Genomic DNA, 24,024 nt, shown 5'->3' with positions numbered 1-24,024 from the left:
GATAATAATTGTAAACACAATTGAAAGCTCGAGAATAAAAAAATAGTTAACCAATAGCCCTATTATTGACTCCAACCCATCCAAAACAGTTATATATTTGTTCCAAACGAGTCACAAGTACTTCTTTTTTCTTATATATATATATATATATATATATATATATATATATATATATATATATATATATATATATATATACATAAAAAGGTTTTAGACTATTTTTTTTAAATTGTGTTTTAAAGAAATCAGATAATTAGGTACAATCAAGTTATTTTGAATTAAATTTTTGTGTAGGAGTGACTAGCCACGCGAAAGAAGGAAGGCTTATTGAAAGTCCTACTTTAATTAAGTTTTTGTTAATGACTGGTAAGCGGTATTCAAAGAATAATCCCTTTATTTTTTGTTTTTAATGGGAATCATTACTGAACCAAAATCAGATATGAGTAATAAAATATCAGCCTCTTGAAAAATTGTCGCTAATACAAATTTTGATACTTCTACACTTTTCTACGGAAAACAATAATAATTGAATTAAAAAAAATGTATAAACCAAGTTCAGTCAAAATATTTTACAAAGATATCAATTTCTGTAAAAATATATTTTCAGCTATTCGACAAATTCATTTTTTGCAAAAAAAATTGAAAAACACATTTTTTATATAAGTTTTTTTTGTAAAAGTTATAAATCTCCTACCTTAATACAAACATCGTATTATAATTAGTAGATCATTAACCAGGTGTAAAGTAGCTTACCTGAAACAAAATAGTACTAATTAGTAACCACATAGATAGCTACAAATGAAATAATAATGTAAGGTATGATCGACCAGTGCATGGACGTGTTTATACGTCCATGGTATTTACTAATGTTTTTCAGTCCTTCAGGATAAAACTCATTATGGATAAACCCACTGCTTAAAACTAACTTATAACAAATATTTACAAATCTATGTACAGGGCGTTGCAAATTTATGTGCCCGCGTTCTATAACAAAATAAAATTTTTATTCTCTTTGATATAAAATTTTAAGAGATAAAATTTTAAGATTTCAATAAAATATATATTACATGTGGAACTAGATTTTATTTTCCATAGCAATCAACGTTTCGGCAGGAAACCCTTGCCTTTGTCAAGATTCAAAACGTAAAACGGGACACAGACATTAATGAACTCTGTTAATGAATAAAGTTGTAGACTACTCAAATAGACTGGCAGGATGTCTAAATAACACTATATGGCGAAACAGACTCACTAACACTGAGATGAAGTCAAGAATTTATAAGGCCAGTGTAAGACCAATAATGACATATGCCTTAGAAGCAAAACTCAATACAGCCACAACGCAAAGACTGCTGGAAACAGCAGAGATGAGAGTACTGAGAAGAATTACATGAAATACACTGAGAGATGGAAAGAGAAGTGAAGACATTAGAAGAAAATGTAACGTACGAAGAATGGAGGAGAAATATCGGACGACTGCGCAAAAGATGGAGACTTCCATAGAGGTATTAACTCGCCATTAGACCGGAAACAAAAAATGACAATGAAAAGTTCTTAATTATTAGGCTGCACTATAAGATCTTCGGTAATTTATCTAAACAGAGAAAAATATGCAAGTTTTCGTCCTGTGGGACTATAACATTTTCTCTCCTGTTTTAAGAATTACTTTCCTAAAAAAACAAATATCTTGAAATCGCCTTACACACTATGCTACATGCAACAAAAATTGTTGCTAATGCATTACAATGTCATAACAAATATTATTTTAAAGTTTGTTTAAAAGTTTTGTATCGATAAAGTTAAAAGAATTGAAGCCGTGTATATAATTATTATGACTATACTTGTTTCATTAAAACTGGTTAATCTTCGGTGAAAGTTAATGGTATCTAATTTTTATTTAACACATAATAAGCGAAGAAAAAGTGCTGCATGTTAATTATATATGTATATACGCAGTGCCCACGTACATAAATAAAAAATCACTAATTTTTCAGTTGAATATGTAATGTGACTGTCATAATTCATTTTTTATTGATTGCAATCGTAATAATCATAGAAAAGGTGAGTGTTAATTGTAAACGTAAACACAAATTAAACAAATAATCACCATCCTTCATCACCAATCCGTATATACTCATCTTAAACAAAAAGGCTAAATATTATTTTATATTCTCAAAACTTTTAACTGTAAAAAATACTTTATTATATCTAAATAGCTGGTCTTTGATAAAGAAAAATTTTGAATATTTAAAAAATTTTTGTTGATAGGTTCATTGACCCAGGATGGTAATGACTGTGAATATATAATTAAATGAAATCATTGGAATCGAAGTTTAATAACAGCAATTATTACATAAAATATATTTTTTTTAATTATATTTTAATTTTTTGGTATGATTATATTTTTGGGAGAGGATTTTGTATAATCGAATCATCCTGAAATACTTCACACCTAAGAGAGCGGCGCCAACACAAACAAAAATCAAAGTCGAAGGACTAAATACGGAGTCCACGGAATACTTATACAGAAAAAGAATGACGGAAAAAACTCAAAAATAACATAATTAACGCAGCAACAAAATCACTTGAAGAGAGGAAAGAAACGAACACTGACATATCAAACAAGAAGATGGTTTAGAGAGGAAATGAAGACAAAATGTAAAGAAAAGAAGAAAACCTTTTTATAATACAGAACACAACAAACACAATAGGCATATAACCACTACAAACGAATCAGAAATGAAACGAATACTTTAGTTACACAAATAAAAAGGGAACACTGGCAGAGCTTCTCAAAACAGATGGAACACTACTTCTTCTTCTTCTTCCTTTGCCCTATCCGTTTCGGACGTTGGCTATTAACAAGGCTATTTTGACTTTGTTTACGGCACCTCTGAACAGTTCGGTCGATGTTAGTCCGAACCATTGTCGCAGGTTATGCATCCATGAGTGTCGTCTTCTTCCCGGTCCCCTCCTACTGTCGATTCTTCCTTGGACTATTAACTGTAGCAGACGGTACTTAGTATGCCTCATGACATGTTTGAAGTACTCAAGCTTCCGTTTCTCTACGGTGAAGATTATTTCTTTGCTTTTGCCTATTCTCTGCATTACTTCCACGTTAGTGATGTGGTCTGTCCAGGATATCCGAAGAATACGGCGATATATCCATAGCTCAAAGGATTCTAGTTTCTTCAGGGTGGCTTCCGTTGTGGTCCATGCCTCTGCTCCATAGAACAAGACCGGGAAGACATAACACTTGACCAGTCTTAATTTTAGTTCCATTGAGATTTTGCTTGTGAACCACTTTTTCGTATTGTTGAACGCGTTTCGCGATTTTTCAATTCGTGATCTTATTTCTGTTGACTGATCCCATTTTGTGTTGACTGTGGTTCCAAGGTATGTGTATGTCTCCACTTGTTCTATTTTTCGGTTGTTTAATGTCAATTGCATCGGAGGTTGTTGTGTTCTGCTAATGAGCATGCATTTAGTTTTGGTTGTATTGAGTTCTAAACCATATTCTTGACTTGCTGTGTGTATGCTTTGCATGAGTCTTTGGAGCTCGTTGCAGTCATTTGCGATAATAACTGTGTCGTCAGCATATCTAATATTATTGATTACCTCTCCGTTTACTTTGATACCCTCCGAAACTTCTCCCAGTGCTTCTCTGAAGATTTGTTCAGAGTATATATTGAACAGGAGCGGCGAGAGGACGCATCCCTGTCGTACACCCTTTTTAATATCTATCTTCCCACTGTGTAAGTTGCCCATCTTTATCTCAGCACTTTGGTTCCAATAGAGACTGGTTATTATGCGCAGATCCTTGCCATCAATATGCATCTTCCTGAGCATTTCCATGAGTTTATCATGTTTGACCTTGTCAAACGCCTTGGAGAAGTCGATGAAGCACAAGTGGACGTCCTTGTGCATGTCTCTGCATCTTTGAATTAAAACTTGCAGACTGAAGATCGCCTCTCTTGTGCCCAATGCGCTTCGGAATCCGAACTGTGACTCCGATATATTTGCTTCGCATTTGTTATATATTCTATTGTGTATGATTTTGGTGAAAACTTTGGTAATGTGATTTATCAAGCTTATTAAGCGGTGTTGATCACAGTGTTTTGCACTTGGTGTTTTAGGTATGGCTACAAAGGTCGATCGAAGCCATTCCTCAGGAATCTCCCCTTTGTCGTAAAAGGTGTTAAAAAGGCCTGTCAGAAAATCGAGGAAGTGGTCATCCGTTTCGCATAGGAGTTTTATGATCTCGCCCTGTATGTTGTCGGGACCTGGTGTTTTGTCGTTTTTTAGCGATGAAATGGCTTTTTCCACTTCAGACCTTAGTATTTCGGGTCCAGTCATGTCGTCATCTTGGTCCACTGTCGCTCTGCGTTTATCGTTAAAAAGTCGTTCTACGTAATCTTTCCATATGTCAATGAGCTTCAAGTCGTCTGATATAAGGTTACCGTCTGCGTCTATTAGTGTCGGGTGGGGATTATTGGTTTTCTTTTTAGTTGTTAATTCTTTGATCTTTTTGTGCATGTTGTGGTAGTCATATCTTCTGTCGCACTCTTCGATTTCATCGCATTTCTCCTTCAGCCAGCGTTCCTTCGCTTCCTTTATCTTTGATTTTATATTGTGACTTGTTTCTTGATACTTCACTTGATTTTTGCATTTGTGTTGTCTTCTTTTTTCCATCATATCAAGGATTTCATCCGTCATCCATTCTTTCTTCTTTACGCGCTCCTGTAACAGAAGTGTCTTGTTTGTCATTTCAACAGCTCTTTTTATTTCTTCCCATTTAGCAACTGCGTCTTGTGCTGGTTCACTCAAGTTTCCAATGTTTCTTCTTAAGGATTCCTGTACTTGTTGTTTAATGTTGGGATCCTTTAATTTCCTAATATTTATCTTGGTTTTGTTAGGCTTCCCTTCTATACGTTTTAGTTTGATTCCCAGTTAACCCACCAATGGGTTGTGATCCGATTGAGCGTCAGCCCTGGGATAGGTTTTCACTGATGTGATTGAGTTTCTGAATCTTTCTGGTATGGCAATGAAGTCGATCTGGTTTCTTACATTTGTTTCTTTCGAGTCTGCTGGCGACTTCCAGGTGTAAAGTCTGCGAGGGGGCAGTTTAAAAAAAGTATTAGTTATCAATAGTTTTTGTTCCTGACAGAAGCGTATGAGACGTTCCCCTCTCTTGTTTCTAGTTCCTAATCCGTGACCGCCCACAACGTTTGACACCTTACCTCTGCCGACCTTTGCATTGAAGTCGCCCATTATTAGTGTCACTTCGTTTTTCTTGGTCATTCTCATCAGGGTCTCCAGTTGTTGGTAAAATTCTTCCACAATCTCGTCATCTTTGTCTGCTGTTGGTGCGTATACTTGTATGATATTTAGATCGAGTGGATACTACTTCTATGGAATACAAAAAGAAATATGGAGAATGATCAGAGGACAAAGAAATGAGATAAACGAACTAATAAAAACGAAACACATTCAGAAGGAAACATGGGTAGACTACTTTCGATCCCTATTTGCTAAAGGTGACGATAATGAACCTACAACACCAGAGGTGACGACAAACGAAGAAATAAATATTGAGGAGGAAGGAAGGAAATTAAAAAATTGAAAATCACCAGGAGAGGACAGAATACCGAACGAAAGTTCGGAGGACCAGACCTGACTAAACAACTATTAAAACTAATCCAAAAAATAATAGAACAAAACAGAATTCTTCAAGAATGGAGATCAAGCATCCTAATACCTCTCTTTAAAAAGGGAGACAAATCGGGCACGGAAACTTACAGAAGAATTAAAGTGATAACAAATAAACTGAATGAAATTATAACACTAGCAGAAGAACAACAAGGTTTTAGGTCGGGAAGATTATGCACCGAAGCTATATTTATAATAAGGCAAGTGCAAGAAAAGTCTTTCAAATACAACAAACCGACATATCTATGTTTCGTGGACCTTAAGAAGGCATTTGACCGGGTCAAATTAAAGGACGTTATCCACTTACGGTACTTAAGAGAGATACCTCTAGGAATAATTAAAACGATTGAAGATATCTACCAAAACAACACAATAAAAGTAAAAGTATAAGAAGAACTAATCGACCATATTGAGGCTGACAATGGGATGAAACAGGGAGATTCTTTGAGTCCTTTATTGTTCAACCTGATTATCCATGTAATAATAAAAATTAAGAACTGAAAAAGGATGCCAAATGGGAGAAAAACAACTTAAAATATTCTGCTATGAAGACGAAGCAATACTACTCTCTCAAACTGAAGACGATTTACAACGTATGCTGCAAAAATTTAATATAACCGCCAGAAAATTTAACATGTTAATTTCCCTAAAAAAGACAAAATGCATGGTTACAACAGCAAATTTAGTAAGATGTAAATTGAAGCTAGAAGGTCAAATAATAGAACAAGTAATGGAGTTTAAATATCTAGGCATCACAATAGCTAGCTACGGAAAGCTCGACACTGAAGTGAAAGATCAAGTGAATAGAGCAAACAGAGTCGCAGGTTGCCTGGATAAAACAGTAAGGAAAAATAAAAAGATCGAGAAAGAATTCATCAGTATGGTCATCAGACCAATATTGACATATGCGACAAAAACACGAGTTAACACAGAGAGAATAAAAAGGATGTTAGAAACAGCAGAACTAAAAACAGAAAAATTGATGGTAAGACACTATGGGACAGAGCTAGAAGTACAGATATACGACGTAGATGCAAGGTAGAGAACATCAAGAACTAGGTAAGAAATAGAAGAGTAGAATGGAACGATCACATAAGCCGAACGACAACAAATAGAGTAGTAAAGACGGCAAGAGACGGTTTCTCAATAGGAAGACGATCAGTAGAAAGACCACGAAAACGATGGAATGACGACTTACTGGGGGCACATTGAAAAACAGGCAGAGTCATGTCATACATAAAAAGAAGAATAAGATTTTGTATAAATAAAACTCGTAGTCATACTGTGAAAGGCCTAACAGAAATAACATAATAGTATATCCCTATCATAGTTAACATAAGTAGCCTATTAAAAAGGAATGACCGAATGATCCTTTTATTTTTTTGCTAATATCCATTTCACACGAATCATAATATGTCACTAATAAAGTTATACAATTTAGTAGATTCAGTAAATTACAAATTTCAAATAATTTTTTTTAGATTAATGTTTTAGTTCATGAAAAACTGGAACTATGATTTTTATCTAAACTTAAACAATTGTTCTTGGAAAGTTTTTGGATCGAGCTTGATAATAAAATAACGGTTACATAAGACAAAACTATAAATTTCCCCTAACGTCCCCCTGAGCGTCAAGGTCAGATATTTCCTCTTCGTTTATTTTACTGACTTCCGATAAGTACACGTGCTTATTAAATGTTTTCCCAGAATATCCTATCGACCGTCTTATGATCCGGCCCTTTACCTTAATTTCATATGTAATGTATCGGTGGTAGCTGAATAATTGATCGTCGAGGACGTCCCAGTTTTGTATTCGTCTAAATAGCCCTTCACTTGCGAAAGTTACGTCAATATGTCTTTAGCTGGCCCCTCTTATAAAAGTTAGTTTATTATTGAGAAGTACCTAGAGGGCAGCCTGGGCTATCCGTTCGTTCCATATCTCCTCCTTTTCGTCATTTGCGGGAGAGTCCCATTGTCGAGATTTAGCATTTATGTCCCCGGAGATCATAATTTGTTTTTCGCTAATGGCGGTGTTCATTATTTCGTCTAATATATTCTTGTATTCTCTAATCCTAATATTTGGAGATATGTAGTATGCCAATAGGCTAAAAATCCTTCACTTTTATGAGTATGTGATTCCCACCGATGAGGCATTTCAAGATCTTTATTTCGGAACAACACCAACACATTTTTATTGGTGTCTTGCTCCCAGCCACCCTCCCATGTAATTTCTTTGTTCGGTTCGGAGACAATGAGCAGGTCTGTTTCCAACATGCAGTCTTTTGCATGGATAAGATCGTGAGCTGTTTTCGCTCTGTCCACGTTCACCTGCAATATCCTTATACCAGGTTGATCTTTGAGGTCCATTTTAGGTTCAGTTCCCTAGAGATTCGACCTTACATCGGTGTTTCTGTTTATATGATCCTAAATTAGCTAAAATAAACAAATAAATATAAATAAATAAATAACTAATAAGCGTATAGATAAAAAGGTGATTGTATAATTAATATGGAAGGCACATGAAAAGTTAAAAGGATGAAATATATGTACAGAAAAGATAAAAACACCTAGGTAAAATTAGGACATACAACATGGAGAATAAATGAAAACAAGATGTGTGAGACATTTAAACTTATGCAACATGCATAGAACTGATGACTGGAAGATAAAGGGCAAGAGTTTGTACACATTGGTGGGTTGTAGAGGGGTCCACCAATTATACCTGGATATCTATCTAATACTATTTGTATGCCTATATTTATTATACTTGCCCTTTCTTCTTCACCCCCCATATACCAGGGCTCTGTAGGCCTCTGGACAGGCCATCTTGTCCATCATATGGCCTTACTTTTTACATACCATACAGTATGCGTCATTGGGACAGCTTTCCACTCTATGCCCATCTTTCAAACAATTATAGTATAATATTGCCCTATCTATACCCTTACATTCGAACGTATTATGTCCGAATTCTAAGTATTTAAAGCAACGTGTTGGGGTATATCGCTCCATTATTTGGCACCATACCCACCCTATATTGATCGGTATCTTCTCATTTGTTTGGCTCTGGCTAACCTCACCGCGATTGTTGCCACCTGTTGACCCCATTTATTTTCTCTGAGCGCTCTAGCCTATACGTCGTCTTCGGGGATGCCTGTCCATTTCTGGATGACTCTTTTTAGGATACTTTCATTTACGGATGGGTCAATGTTGGTAACCGTAAAGAGGTTTTTTTCTCTTCTTACGGTCATGCTTATGCCGCCAACTAACTTTGTCATTTAGTTCCTGCTTGAGCTTCGCAGTCGCCCCTTTCCCTGTTAATTTTACCAGCATATCTCCCTCGTTGGTTTTTTTATCTGATCTACTTTCAGGCTAGTTTTTGTCACGTCCACCTTGCATTCATTATCTTAAGGACGTCTGTGTATGAGATACCACCAGTACATATCAAGAGGGCTTCTTCCGCTTCCTTTATTTTGCACGCTTCCATTCCCCTAACCAAAATCCCTTATGTGATCTCTTCTCTTCTCCCTACAAATTCTAGGGCCTTTCTCGTTCTTTCCTTTTCTACACTATTACTCAAGACCACTTGTACTTGTTTAATTTTTTTCTCCCCTTGTCTGACAATTTTTATAATCTTTTCTGCCAGATTATATTTTTCCACGCCATTCTCTCCGTTATAGTTTCCCAATTTGGTGACAAAGGAATATCATTTTTTCTCTATTAGGAGGTTCTTATTCTGTTTTCGATAAATTCAACCTATCCCTCTTCATATCCCTCCATTATCTCCGCCAGTTCGTTCCTGAGTTTTTTTATGACATGTTCGACTCCCCCTGCATTCTCTTCTTTTTATTGTTATTATTAAACAATCGGTCTTTTCAACAGTTTTCTGTAGACCTGCTTGTTCTCATTTTATTTTTTGGTATACTTCTTCTTCCCACAGAGCAGCTTCCCACCTCAACATCGATGTAGGTGGATGAAGTTTTAACAAGCAATCTGCGGAGAATTAAGAAAGCCGAAAAAAAAATTGGCATAAAGTATTTTCACTTAAAACACAACCGTTTTAAAGATATTTGAATTAAACTGATGTTAGGAATCTTTAAAGAGTTCTAGCTCCCTTAAAAAGCGATTCGTTTGTACATAGACCTTGTATACGTAACCGAATAGACGTAAATTTTAATAATCGGTTATTGAGGGCTATGATGTATCATTTATGTGAAATAATTACATGGTGTAAACTCCGATTTTAACACATTTATGTAAAAATTTCCAAATCGGTATGATATAAGAACTACGTATAACGGGTTGCCTATCTTGATATGTAATTTATCTATATGTAAATGTAATTTTTAAGCTGCCTAAAATTACGTCCGTTTTAAGTTAGGTCATGTTATTGTATGTAATTTGTGGAGACAATTTACTATTTTTTTATAATTATAATAAAATGAACTAATGGCTTCAATTAAAACGAAGACAACAAGAAAATAATTGGAAGTGATGTTAGACTTCATAAAAATAAATAGTGCTTACTGGCAAAATAGTCAAGGAAGGCTAAGAAAGTAGCCCAATTGTGAGAGGAATTTGCTATCATGGTAAATACAGTAGATGGTGGCCCTAAAAAACAGCAGAACGATGAAGACATGTAAGAAAATTAATTTCTGTTACTATCAAATTTAATAAATGCTAAATTTTTAGGTGTTCAATGAGTGGAAGATTTTGCAACTCATTTCAAAGATTCATCTTGGGGAGCCCCAGATTATAAATACATTTAATTTTAAAGGTAAAGATTAATGATTGATGTATTATGTTTATTATGGTGTATAATATTTTTCAGAAGGAAAAGGAAATCAACCTGTGAAAATTAAAAAGGCAATAGTTTTATTTAATATTCTATAAACATATCCATTATAAAATTATATCTCAATTATGGAATAAACTGAATATAAACATTTTTATTTAACAATTTTATAACTAAAATTTTTTAGCCGCTTTGTAATATGTTTCAGATTTTTTGTTTTGTCTTGATCTTTGTGTTATTCTTTTTGATTTTGTAACTAATTGTAACATAAATACCTACATATCATTATGAAATATACTAATTATAAACACTTTTATTTAACAATTTGTTTTTATTTTACAACACGAAGTTTGCAGCAATAATACTTCTTCATATTCTCTAACGGTTATGACCACATTTGGACCATTTTGTAATATATTTTAGTTTGTTTTACCATTATCATTAGTCAACATCAATGCATCACAAGAATATATGTTTCCAGCTTTAACAGGGCTGTAATGTAATACCCTGTGCTTGTGCAAATAATTCTTTGGGACAATCCTCCATTCACCCCTGTGTCTACCAACTCTTCTCTAGATTTTAAATCATCCTCTAAATTGTCTTGATACCTAAATCTTGTGTCTTCTTCTGGTTTATTGTCCCATCAGCCCTCTTCTGTTAAAAACCTTTCCGACTGTTGCACCTACCTCTTGCCTGATGAAATGCTCTATCCATGTAAGGTATGCTATAATATATACCTTAATTAATTTATACTTATACCTTAATTAATTTTATGTCAGGTTCCACAAAGGTTCTATACAACCCAAAGTTGTAATACCTGTGCCACAAACCTTGTTCTTTGTAGTAGTATATTTTAGGTGTATTTGCAGGTTTACTTTGTAGTATATTTTAGGTTTGTTTTAGTTTTTGAAATTGTATTCTTTACTTGTATGTTTTAATTTTCCAAGGGTTTTAACAAATTTTGGACTAATTTGTAATATATTTTAAATTTGTTTGTTTTTAACTTTTTGCAATTAATTGTAACATACAGGTTTTATGTTTTTAAACATTTTTATTTAACAATTTTATAACACAAAGTTTATATATATATATATATATATATATATATATATATATATATATATATATATATATAATTATATCTCATATAATCATATAATTATAAAATAAACTGAGGATAAACATTTTTATTTAAATATTTTATAACATAACATTTTCAGCGATACCACTTCTTTATATTCTCTAAGGGTTTTCAAAACATTTGAGCAAGGTTGTAATATATTTTTTATTTTGTTAGTGTTATGTCATTTTTGTAATTAATTGTAACATACATGAATTATGTTTTTGTTTTTAACAATATATAAACATTTTTAATTTAATATGTTATAATACAGTTTGCAGCAATATAATATCTTCGTATTATCTAAACATTTTAGAACATTTTGAGCCACTTAGTAATATGTTTTAGATTGTTTGTTTTGAGCTTTTTGTAATTGATTGAAATATTAATATTTATATCACTAAACTATACTAGATTATAAAACTCTATCATATATATTATAAAATGATGAAATATCACTAAATGGTAAAATTATATTACTATATTTGATTATAAAACTATATCACTATCATTGTGAAATAAATAAAGTATGAAAATATTAATAAGTTTTTGTTTCACTACACAAAGATTGCAGCAATAACACTTCTTATTCTCTGGGCTCCCAACACCCAACCATTTGTTCTGATTTGCCTCCTTTGGAATCATTTCTATGAGAACTACAGGCTGTACTTCATCTTTTTCGCCATTTTGGCACCAAGTGTTCCACTATCCCTACAGTTATTTCTGTTAATACTTTACTAAATGTACTTTGTTCCATTGAAAATAATAGGTTGTTACCAGAACATTTTTGGTAACTTCCATTTCCTACAAAATTAAGTAGGGAGAGACCCTTTAATTCTATTGCAATTTAGTTAGAGCAGAGCTGGTAATCTATTTCAAATGGATTACTGGTGTCCCGTAACTGACGTTGCTCTACATTTACATAATTTCTTTCTACCAGATTATTCAATTCATTGAGTAATAACAAATTTACAAAATCCATTTTTTCAAAAACAAACAAGAAGCCAAAAGTTAGGTTAATTTGAATTATCTGACAGATCTTCAGGATATGACAGAACCGAAAATAACGTTTTATGTAATTTTCTGCTGTGGCTTGGCCATTTTACGCATAGCAATACAGGGCATGATACATCATACCGTTTTTACACATTATGTTTTGAGAACTGTAATCTGATGTACGTTTTCTGAATTTTACACTAGTATGTAATTATTTACGTAAATGATACATCATAGCCCCCATTGTCTAAGATATGTAATGTTTGGCAGCCTCATACAACGCTGGTCCGATTTTTTTAATTATACCTATAAAATCTAATTCATTTAGGTCGATCATTTTTTAAAAATCAAGGTAAAGTGAATGTATTAGATTTATTTATAATATTTAAAAAAATCATTGACAAAATCCTTGACAAAATCCCTGTTAAAGTAGATCTAAATTTTACAATAGTTGTTTAATATTTAACATATTAATTACTAACCAATATCATATTAATATAATTAGTTAATATTCAATTATTTCACAATATTTTACAGGCAGAATTTATCAAACAAATTATATTTATGCACAATCTTGGGTGTATATGCAGTAAATGATGACGATTTTTTTTTGAGAAATTGAATTTAGAGGTTGCAAAAGTCGGCACATCTCGAGAAATTATTATCTTGGGAGACTTAAACAGCAGAACTGAAAAAAAAACCATAACGCAGTTATAGGTCAATTCGGAGAGGACCACGTAAATGATAATGGTACCAGACTAATATCATTATGCGAACAAATGAAATGAAAATTGCAAACGGATTTTTTCCACACAAAGACATACACAAATTCACATGGACGCAAAATACGAGAGGGTTAAAATCAATCATAGACTACACAATTATACGATAAAAGACAAATATGATTGTACAAGATGTAAGAGTATTGAGAAGAGCTACCTGTGGAAGCGATCATCACTTATTAAAAGCTAAGATCACATTTGGCGTAAATAAACCTAAAGAAGAAAAAGAAAGAAATGAAAGGAAGAAAGAAATACAGAAGAGTAATAACCTAATCAGCTTAGAACAAGAAAGCGTGAGTGAATTATAGAGAAATAGATTAAATTAAAAGTTGAAAAATAAACAATTTAATAATAATTAAGAACATTACACTCACATAAAAAGGTGTCTCCAGGAGACAGCAACAGAAGCCATTGGATACCAAATCCAGAATCAAAGAGAACTTCCATATTGGTTTGACGAAGAAATAAACAAGAAATAAAGAAGAAAAGAGACCAATATCAAAAATTCTTAAATACAAAGAATAAAACGGATAAAATAATCTACAAGGAGTCTCAAGCTAAAGTACGAAAAATGATGTCGGAAGAAAAATGAAGCATGACAACAAAAGTGTAACATGATAAATTCACATCTAGGAGGACAAAGAAGAACAGAAAGTTGGAGAGTCTTAAAATCTTTACGACAAGATAAGAAAAGAGACATAGTGTCAACAATAACAATGGATGACTGGGACCAATATTTTAAGAAACTCCTAAGGGAAGATAGATCACAATTTAAAGACAGCAACGAAACACAAAATATAAATATTTTAACTTCGCCCATACGAATAACAACGAAAGAAGTGGAAGATGTATGTAGATCTCTCTATAAAATAACAAAGCACCGGGTCCAGGTAACATCGCTGCAGAGTTAATTAAATACGGTACAATCAAACTATATACAAGTTTAGCCAAACTGTTCCAAAACTGCATTAATGGAATGACAACCCCAGAGCAGTGGAAGACATCATTCATATCCACTATACACAAAAAAGGCAGAAGGGATGAATGTGACAATTACAGAGTCATTGCCGTGACAAACTTAATCAGTAGAATATACGGAAAAGTAATTAAAAACAGAATAGAAAGCGAATATAAAGACTTAGAGGCTGAGGAAGAAGCAGGATTTAGGGCAGGTAGATCTACTGTTGACCATTTGTTTTGCATTACACAGATTATTGAAGAAAATAGCCGTTAATCAAGAAGTACATTAAGTAATAAAGCGTTAGAGAAAATAAACATAAGCATGAATTTAATAAAGGCGACGAAGGAACTATACGCAAATGCTAACTCAAAGGTAAAGGTTGGAAATAATCTGTCAAGTGAATTCCAAATCAATAAAGGCCTTAAGCAGGGCTGCTGTCTCTCCCCGATATTATTTCAAACTTATCTAGAACAAGCTCTAAAACTGTGGAAGCGCAAATGTAGAAATATGGGAATGCCGATTAAGAACAATAGCATATACACTTACGTCATTTGCAGATGATCATCACAAAAGAAGGCAACGTGGACGACACAATTGAGGAGAAAAACAACCAAACAAGAAAAGCAATTTCCCTTCTCAATACTATCCTTTGGGATCAATCAATCTCTAATAATAACAAGCACAAGATATATAACACAATCTTTAAAAGTATAATTACCTACAGTAGTGAAGTATGACAAATAAAGGAAAGATACAAGAGAAAACTTGAGGCAACGGAAATGGATTTCTGGAGACGTTCAGCTGGAAAATCTAGACTAGAAAGAGTAACAAACAACATAATAAGAGAAATTATGAAATTTAAACATACAAATGTCTGAAGAACGTCTCCTAAAACAAGTTTTAATGTGGACCCCTCACGGTAGAAAAAAGAGGAAGACCCCGCCTTAGTTGGAGAGAAGGTATCAATAGAGAAATTAAAGACAGATACATGTAAGAAAACTTATGGAAGAATCGAGAGAAGTGGCAACTGGGGATCGGAAGACGTACGTTTTAAACCGATCTATATATATATATATATATATATATATATATATATATATATATATATATATATATATATATATATATATATATATATACATATATTTTCCGAGATAAGGGGTGTTGAATGTTTTTTTTAACAAGCTGACCATTTATTTACTTCTCTGCAACTGGTTGAGATATTCAACCCAAATTTAGTGGGTTTTCGGTCGTTCCTTTGGATTTTCTTTCATTTACTTTGCTTATTTTACATAGATGATATAAAGAGTACTTGTAAATACTTTGCATTCAGTTTTCTAAATCTCTCTTTTTGAATGCAGGTTTTACTTTAAATATCTAGACTACTAATAAAATCTATTATCTACTAACGAACTAGGTTTTTTATCTGGACAGGTTTTAAAAGACCTACTATAAAAAGTTATTTGAGGTGTTAAACGCAATAGTGGCCCAAGCCTGTAATATTTAATTCGGGGAAAATCTAGGATAAAGTTTCCTTTGTTTTTAAGAATTATTTTTAACTGCTCAAACTGGATTTACTTTAATATTTTCTTTTATGTATATGCATTTGGGTACTAAGGAATACTGAAATGAGTCTTTTTGCTAATGTTTGCCGCAAATAAGAGTTTTATTGTGAGATATGCCACTTTTGCATTTATCTATTTCGGGATATTTTCAGATATTAAATGGCCCATTCTCACAGCAATTAAATTGCGGATGATTTCAAACTCAAAAACTTATTCAAAAATACTTTGTATCAGTCAAAAATACCTCCATTAAAAATAGGTATTAATTATTATCTTCATCAACATTTTCTTCCTCTGAAAAAAAAAGGCATCATCTTCAGCTTGTATGTTATGTACAAGATTCAAATAAAAACTAATTAGAAATATGATTAACAGGAGGAATGCAATCAAGCAATGACAGTAGATCGTTGTATTTAGCTTATTGTATGATTTTTCTCCCACGAAAAAGTGGATTTAGTACAGCTAATTCCGTGAAGGTTTCAGATTTCTTCTTATTATAGCGAGGCAAGAGCTCCTCTATGACCTCTTGATTAGATACCTGTATTCCCTGTAGTAAGTAGGCTGACCAGTTCCTTGGCTTTGTTGAAGAGACGCCGAGTCTACCTGCGCTGTCTTTTTACCTGAGGTGTCCACCAAGGAATAGCAGAACCAGCAGTCCTCTGCTCTACAATAGGGCAGCTAGCTTCATATGCCGGGGTCACGGCTTCGGATAAGTGATTCAAAGAGATCCCTATCTCAACAGCTCCGCCTCGACACAGGGGAAGACTCACGAGGTTATAACTAAGCTCCTCCCGAAGGAGTTCTCAGTCTGTAGCTCGTAGATTCATATATGAAATATTCTGGAGCTTAAGAGCCTTCAGCTTGATGAAAATGTGCCTGCAATCTGACAGCGAGATCTCCTCAGACACGACCCGATCCGAAACCAGTCTCACTAATGCTCTAGAGCATAAAGTGAGGTCGATAATCTGACTTCTTCTAGACATCATAAACGCAGGTACAGAGCCTTAGAATTACTAAGCTGTTTCCCGAGAGGTACTGCAGCAGGACGGTAACTCGGGAATTAATATCCGATATTTTTCAAGTTATGTGGTGGGAGTTGAGTTACCTACTTTAAAACAAGGCAATAAAAATTTATTGTAACTAACGCATATTTATTTATTAATTCATATTCACATGCTATATTGCTATATTACCAGCCATTTTGATTAAAGAATTATCACATATTTTGGAAAACAGAATTTTTAAAAGATTTCTCCATTTCTAAAAATGACATATTCACTAGTTAACACTTGAAGAAAATCATTTACACTCAAACAGTTCCTTTGGCAGACAAAATTACTTTTTTATAAACATCACAAAAACTTACGGATGTGATAAAGCATCACTTCAAATGAAGAATATCTATTGATCTAATCTACTGATAATACGTTTACAGTTATAGAAGTGACAAAAAGTATGCATTTAATAATCAGAGTAATATTCATAGTCAGATACCATTCTAAATAAACTTAACACGAAAAGAGTGTTAGAACACAGTTACAAAAGTGGCCCAAAGTGTTTTGGGTTTGTTTTGCACTATGAATCATTTAAATGATATAAATGCAAAAGTGAAGTGCACTGAATCTCTCGGCTGGGGAACTAAATTAGGGTTCGGTTGTTAGTGTGGTTTAAACTTCCGAATATTTATAGGCCGTTTCTGCTGAAAAGTGAGATTCTAAAAATTTGTGAGTTGCCACTATTGCCTTCAACGTCTTATTTATTGCGCTGACAAACGATTGTTCTGGAGATCAAGATGTTCCTATGTCTAAGTTCCTATGTATCTTCTTCTTCTTCTTCGTCTAGCCATTCACGTCCACATCTGAACATAAGCCTCTTCAAGTCTTCCTTTCCATTGTAGCCAATTTTTCCCGGCAGTCCTTTTCAGATCATCTGTCCATCTCATAGGAGGTCTGCCTCTGGGTCTTTTGTGTTAGTATGGTCTCCAGGTTAAAATTAATCTGTGCCATTTGTTTAGATCGCTCCTAGCTACATGTCCAGCGTATTCTCATTTCAACTTTAATGATTTTTGCACCACATCGGTGACTTTGGTTTTCTGTCTTATCCATGTGTTTGTTTTGTTTGTTTTCCAAGTTCCTATGTATAAGATGATACAATTCTTCTGCATGCTCCTATGTCCACTTTGCACATTTTATAGAGATCATAAAGAAAACACCTGTGAAAATACTTCAGTTCAGTTCTAAGTTCTGAGTTCAGTTTTCTAAAGTACTAAGAGTATTGTTTCGTAGAGAGCAAAATGTTGTAGAGATCTTTTTGTCTGCTTCGAGAATGGCATCTTTTCCTAGTAGGCTCTATTAACGTCGTTTTTCCATTTTTGGCTACATTCTATGATGTGGCTTTTTAAGAAACCGTACAATGATTCTGGCTGGCATAATTACTTTGTTGTCTTTCGCTAGTTATTTAAGGAAATATTTGTAGATTCCTTCATTCCCAACGGATATTTGTCGGTTGATTTGTCCTATATAGGTTGGGTCACAAGTTCCCAGGTGCTGCACACTCCTGGGTATTATGTAGTAAGTGTGCGGTTTCTATGTTGATTTTAGTAAGACCCTTTTAATTATGTCTATAGTTACCATGATATACGGTAGGAAAGATTTTGACTTAAATTAACTAAACCCTTTTTAACGCTGTTATTATACTTTTTGTATGATGTTTTTTTTAATCGAAAGAATCACATATATAATTGGATGGATCTTATTACATTATAATCAATAGAAATTGTTACCAAAAACGTACAGGAGAAATCAAGTAACGAATTTTGTAGGTTTAGGAGATAAGCAAATCTCGTCAGCTCTATTTCCACACAAACATACCACGGGACACACTATAAACCTTAGCTCGTGTAAACATTGTGCAACCATCATATTCTCCAAAACAATAACAATAAAAGAAGCGGTAGAAACGCAAACACATAAGAAACCCCAATAGTAGAGACGACATCTTAAACTTACCCACAATGTGAAAGTCACTAGTAAAAAAATACAACAGCCTGATTCAAAATGAACCTTTTCAGTACTTATAATGAATTCAACGAATTCCTTCTTAATTAGCTTCTCAACATATTCCCAGTATATTTGTTTATATGGTATTTATATGAAGAGATTAATTTGATAAATTTGTAAGAAAGTAGTTGTATTAACATAATCTACATAATATACAATCAGATCATTGATTAATTGACTTTTTTATTGCAGGTATTATCTAATCATAATAGGAGTACTTTGGCAGATTTTTTTTGTTTCAACACTTATTCCTCCATCTTACATTAACGTGCAAATTGACAGTAAGTTCATAAAAAGTTTAAAACAATATAGTGATATTCAGTATAAATAGTATATTTTTCATAAAATATTATTTGAAACCATTTTCTTGTTTGATATTGATCCCTTCATCCGTTTTCAAGATAAAGGGCGTTGAAGAAAAAAAATATTGCATGTTGAATTGTCATGTCATGGCATGTCTTTTCTGTAGTTTAGGTTTATCTTTTTGTTTATGCATTTTGCTTGGTGTTTTATTGGAAGTTCCCATTTAAAAGTTAAAAATTCCCCTTCCAAGCCTACGTTTTAGAGATAATCTCTATCTTCTTCTTTTGGTGCCTATCCTCTGTGGATGTTGGCAATCACGTTGGTCCATACAACTTGCTCTAAATAGATGTATGGTATGGTCATTCCTGCCCACTGTCTGATGTTCTTCAACCACGATGTCCTTCTGCGCCCTTGAGATCTTTTGCCTTCTATCTTGCCTTGTAAAATTAGTTGAATTAATTGATACTTCTCATTGCGCATCACATGCCCTAAGTATGTCATCTTTTTGATTTTCACGCATAATTTCCAGATCTTTATTCATACATTGCATCACGGTGTTGTTTGTAATATGATGGATATAGGAAATTCTGAGCATGCGGAGGTAGCACCACATTTCGAAGGCTTCCACATATCGGAAAACCGTATCGTCCACATATCTTAAATTGTTTATGATTTCACCATTTTTATACCTTCTCTTAAACCATCAATAGCTTCCCCGAACAGCATTTCCGAGTAAGTATTGAACAACTTCGGTGATAAAATGCAGCCATGACGTACTCCCCGTTTTATCGTGAATTCTTGTGAGGTTTCGTTGTCTACTCGTACAGTTGCCCTTTGCTGTAAGTATAAATTTTTAATTAGGCGTAAATTTTTGTCATCTATACTAGATTCTTTCAGTATCTGAAATAATTTCTGATGTTGCACCTTGTCAAATGCTTTTTCAAAGTCTATAAAGCATGAGTAGACTTCGCAATTTACGTCTCGAGCTCTTTGTATCAATACTTGTATGGAAAATAGGGCCTCTCGCGTTCCCAGTCCGCTTCTAAACCCAAACTGAACACTGCTTATGTTTTCTTCAAGTTTTCTATATATGCGAGAATGAATAACAGAAAGACGGATTTTGAGTGCATGGCTCAGTAAGCTTATAATTCTGTAATCAGAGCATCTGGTGGCATTTGCCTTTTTGGGGAGAGGGATGAAGGTGGAAACTAGCCAATCTGTAGGAAATTCTGCAGTTTCATAGATTTTGTTCAGTAGACTCCTTAGAAGTTTGAGTTGGTTGTTTTCAAATAGTTTCAATATTTGAGCTTGTATGTTATCAGGTCCAGGTCTTTGTTAGTTTTTAGTCTTTTTATTGCATATGTTACTTCACTGAGCGTTATTTCTGGTTCTGAACATCCAGAAACACTGACTTTTGTCTCTTGCTCTTCCTTGAATAATTCTTCTATGTATAGCCTCCATGTCTCAAGTATTCTCTCATTTTCGTAGAGCAAATTATTGTGCTCGTCTAGTATTAAGTTATGACTTCGTGATCCGTTTCCTTCCGTTAAGTTTTTGATATTTTTATGTTCTAGGGATTCTATTTCTATGCATTGATCTTGTAGCCAATATTTTTTGCTTCTTTAACCTTTTTCTTGATGATTTTGTTTATTTTTTTGTACCTTTCCTTATTCTTATTTCTGTTTTTTTCGTTCTTTCATTAGCTCTAATATTTCTTGTATTATCCATGGCTGTTTCTTTATATTGTTTTCTAGTTTAAGTTTATTATCTACCACTGAATTACAGATATTTTTGATTTTATTCCACATATCATCCACACTTATGCTGTTTATTTTGTTAATTACTATTTAAATGGGAATAAGCCACAATTAAAGGTTAAAATACGTTTATTGACGTTTCAATTTCCACTTCGGAAATCGTTCTCAAAATAGCTTGAGAACGATTTCCGAAGTGGAAATTGAAACGTCAATAAACGTATTTTAACCTTTAATTGTGGCTTATTCCCATTTAAATAGTAATTAATTTAAAATGCCACAAGAAAATAGCTTCAGAACAATGTTTATTTTGTTGTTGATCTCCTCTTTTACTTCTTTTCTTGTGGTTTTATCTTTCAACTTCTGGATGTCCGGACGTTTTTGTGCTTTTCTTTTATGTACTTTTTTCATGTGGAGTTTAAAACGTCCTAGTAAAAGATTATGTCTGATGGAACATCTGCTCCCGGATATGTTTTTGCGGATTTTATGGAATTCTGAAATCGTTTGTTGATGATGATGTAGTCAATCTGGTTTGTAATCATTTTTTTTTTGGACATCTGGAGATTTCCAGGTGTAGAGTCTTCGAGGTGGTAATTGGTAAAGGTGTTCATTATTGCACTATCCGTTTCCTGGCAGAACTGAACAAGGCGATCTGCTCTATCATTCCGCGTTCCTAGTCCAAAGTGTCCCACAGTATTGCCAACAACTCCTTTGCCTACTTTGGCTTTGAAATCTCCTAGCAGGATATTCACTTCTTGTTTTTTGGTATGTTTTGGGGATTCTTTCAATTGTTCATAGAATATTTCTATTTCGTGCTCTGAGCTTTCCGAAGTTGAAGCATATGCTTGAATAATGTTCACGTTTAGCATTAATTTTGAGTACTGCAACTCTATCTGATATTCCTATAAAACAAAGTACACATTTGTTAACTTCTTTATTTACTATTATAGCCACTCCGTTTTTATTTCTTGTTGTAGTATCTCCACAGCAGTATATTGTGTGGTTTTCTATTTCGCACTGGCCTAAATTGGGCCATCTAACTTCACTGCATCCAAGTATGTCAATGTTGAGAATTCGCATTTCTTTAATTACGTTATTCACTTTTCCGGCCTGGAATGAACTTCGTACATTCCATGTACCAATCTTCTTATCATGCTTAAATCTAAATATTTGTGGCAATAAAATAATCTTTCTACGAATGCAAAAAGCGGTAGTTTTTGCGACGTCCAGATGCGTATAAATATTTTGAGAAATACCCCATAGTACCAGGTTACTTATGGCTCAATACCACGGAAAGTACCTACGGAAAATATATTTACGGGAGTACTGGTTGTAAATATATCAGTATATTTAAACAAATAACTAAGGCTATAGCGGGATAAGATGGTCAAAATTGCACCATGCTCGATTCAGTTTTGGGTCTGGCCATTCGAAAGGACATAATTAAAAACTCACTCAGTTAAATTTTCAAGTTCCTAAGTGCCTCTGGGGGTTCGCTATGAGAAAAAACGTATTTAAAAAAAATAATTTTTTTTTAGACGCTGTATTGCTGCAAAAAATCTGAAAAAATTCATGAAATTCATGAAAGCGTATTTTAATAATACAAAACTGCCTGATTTTTTTCAGATTTTTAGCTTAAAAATTGAGCCCAGGAAAAATATTTGAAATTTTCAGTAATATTTTAGGTTATGTCGGAAATTTTTGGCCAACTTTAAAATAATGATTTTTTATGAGTTTTTTCCCGTTCTTTCGAATGGCATAGGTATTATTATCATTTTCAACGTGGAATATGCCTAAAATTCGAAAAAACTGCATTTTTGGCATTTTTCTGAAGTTTTTGACTCATAACCTCAAAAACATACACATAAATTATTAATAATTCATATTTTTATATGTATTCTTATCTTTGTAATGGAAATAAGCTATTAAAACTATTATTTTTTTCCTACAGCATGCTCTAAAAACCGAAAAACCCCGTTTTTTCGGCGTTGTTTTTAAGCTTTCGCTATATAACCTCTAAATTCAGTATCTAAATGAATGATAAGTAACATTTTCACATGCATCTTTCCCTCTACAATCATAATCAGCTATTGAAAGCATTAGTTTTATCTCACAACATTCTCAAAAATCGAAAAACCCCATTTTCTCCATGTTTTTACTACATAACCTCAAAAGACTCTGAAAAATGAACCATATTTTTGATATCTTTTAAATAATTATTACAGCTGATCGTACGCAGGAAAACAAAATATTTTTTTTAGAAGTAAATAAAATTCATATATTGTCTACAATATATATTTATCAACAATCTATATTTACAATATTCTATTTAATCTAGATACATTGAATGACAGAATAATTACATTTTATTAATCTTCCTCACTATCCTCGTCGATTACCGGATCAATCTCCGTTTCACCAAATATTTCTGAAAGAAATTTAGCTGGTCTAATAATGTCCGATTTGTATCTAGCATTGCTTAAATAATATACAATAGCAGCAACATGTGAGCAGGATCCAACAGTTCTTAATCCATTAGCACAATCACACGAGTAAAATTGCATTGTAGCCAATAGATTCTGGCTTATACTCAATGTAACATTTAAAAAAAATTTTTTTGATATGTCTGGATTGTATCAAAACCTTGATAATATTCGGTTTCATTCGGATGCATTCTTAATTAATTTCGTTTCTATCGTTCAATAACTCAACAATAACAATAAGGTAGCTAGGTAACATACAGCTTGACCTAACTGGTGCGTACCCGAAAAGAATATTTTGAGATCTCTCTCGGTCATCTCTGGAAAATCAAGAATTTCTCGCGATGTTATCTTGGTTGTCGTCGTACTTCGTCTAGACCACCTTGCTGTTTCAGCTTATTTAGCCAATGTGTTATCCACTTTACTCTAATTCAACATTCTCTGTATTATTAATTTTTTTAATTCTTCATCTTCTTCTTCATCGCTCTTCTTCTTCTTCTT

The 24,024-nt window shown here is 33.3% G+C and overlaps 1 protein-coding gene across 1 annotated transcript in view; it reads left to right on the top strand.

The window, feature by feature from the left end:
- The window catches only part of LOC140450399 (glucose dehydrogenase [FAD, quinone]-like), an 88,206-nt gene that overhangs the window by 8,569 nt on the left and 55,613 nt on the right, over positions 1-24,024 (top strand). The window contains exon 2 of the mRNA XM_072544006.1: positions 19,179-19,267. Within this exon, the coding sequence (XP_072400107.1) occupies positions 19,179-19,267 (89 nt within the window). The remainder of the gene's footprint in view (positions 1-19,178; positions 19,268-24,024) is intronic.

This window comes from Diabrotica undecimpunctata, chromosome 9, assembly GCF_040954645.1.
Source record: "Diabrotica undecimpunctata isolate CICGRU chromosome 9, icDiaUnde3, whole genome shotgun sequence".
NCBI classification, from domain to species: Eukaryota; Metazoa; Arthropoda; class Insecta; order Coleoptera; family Chrysomelidae; genus Diabrotica; species Diabrotica undecimpunctata.
The sequence above is the reverse complement of the archived record's forward strand: the minus strand, read 5'-3'. Positions and strand labels throughout refer to the sequence as shown.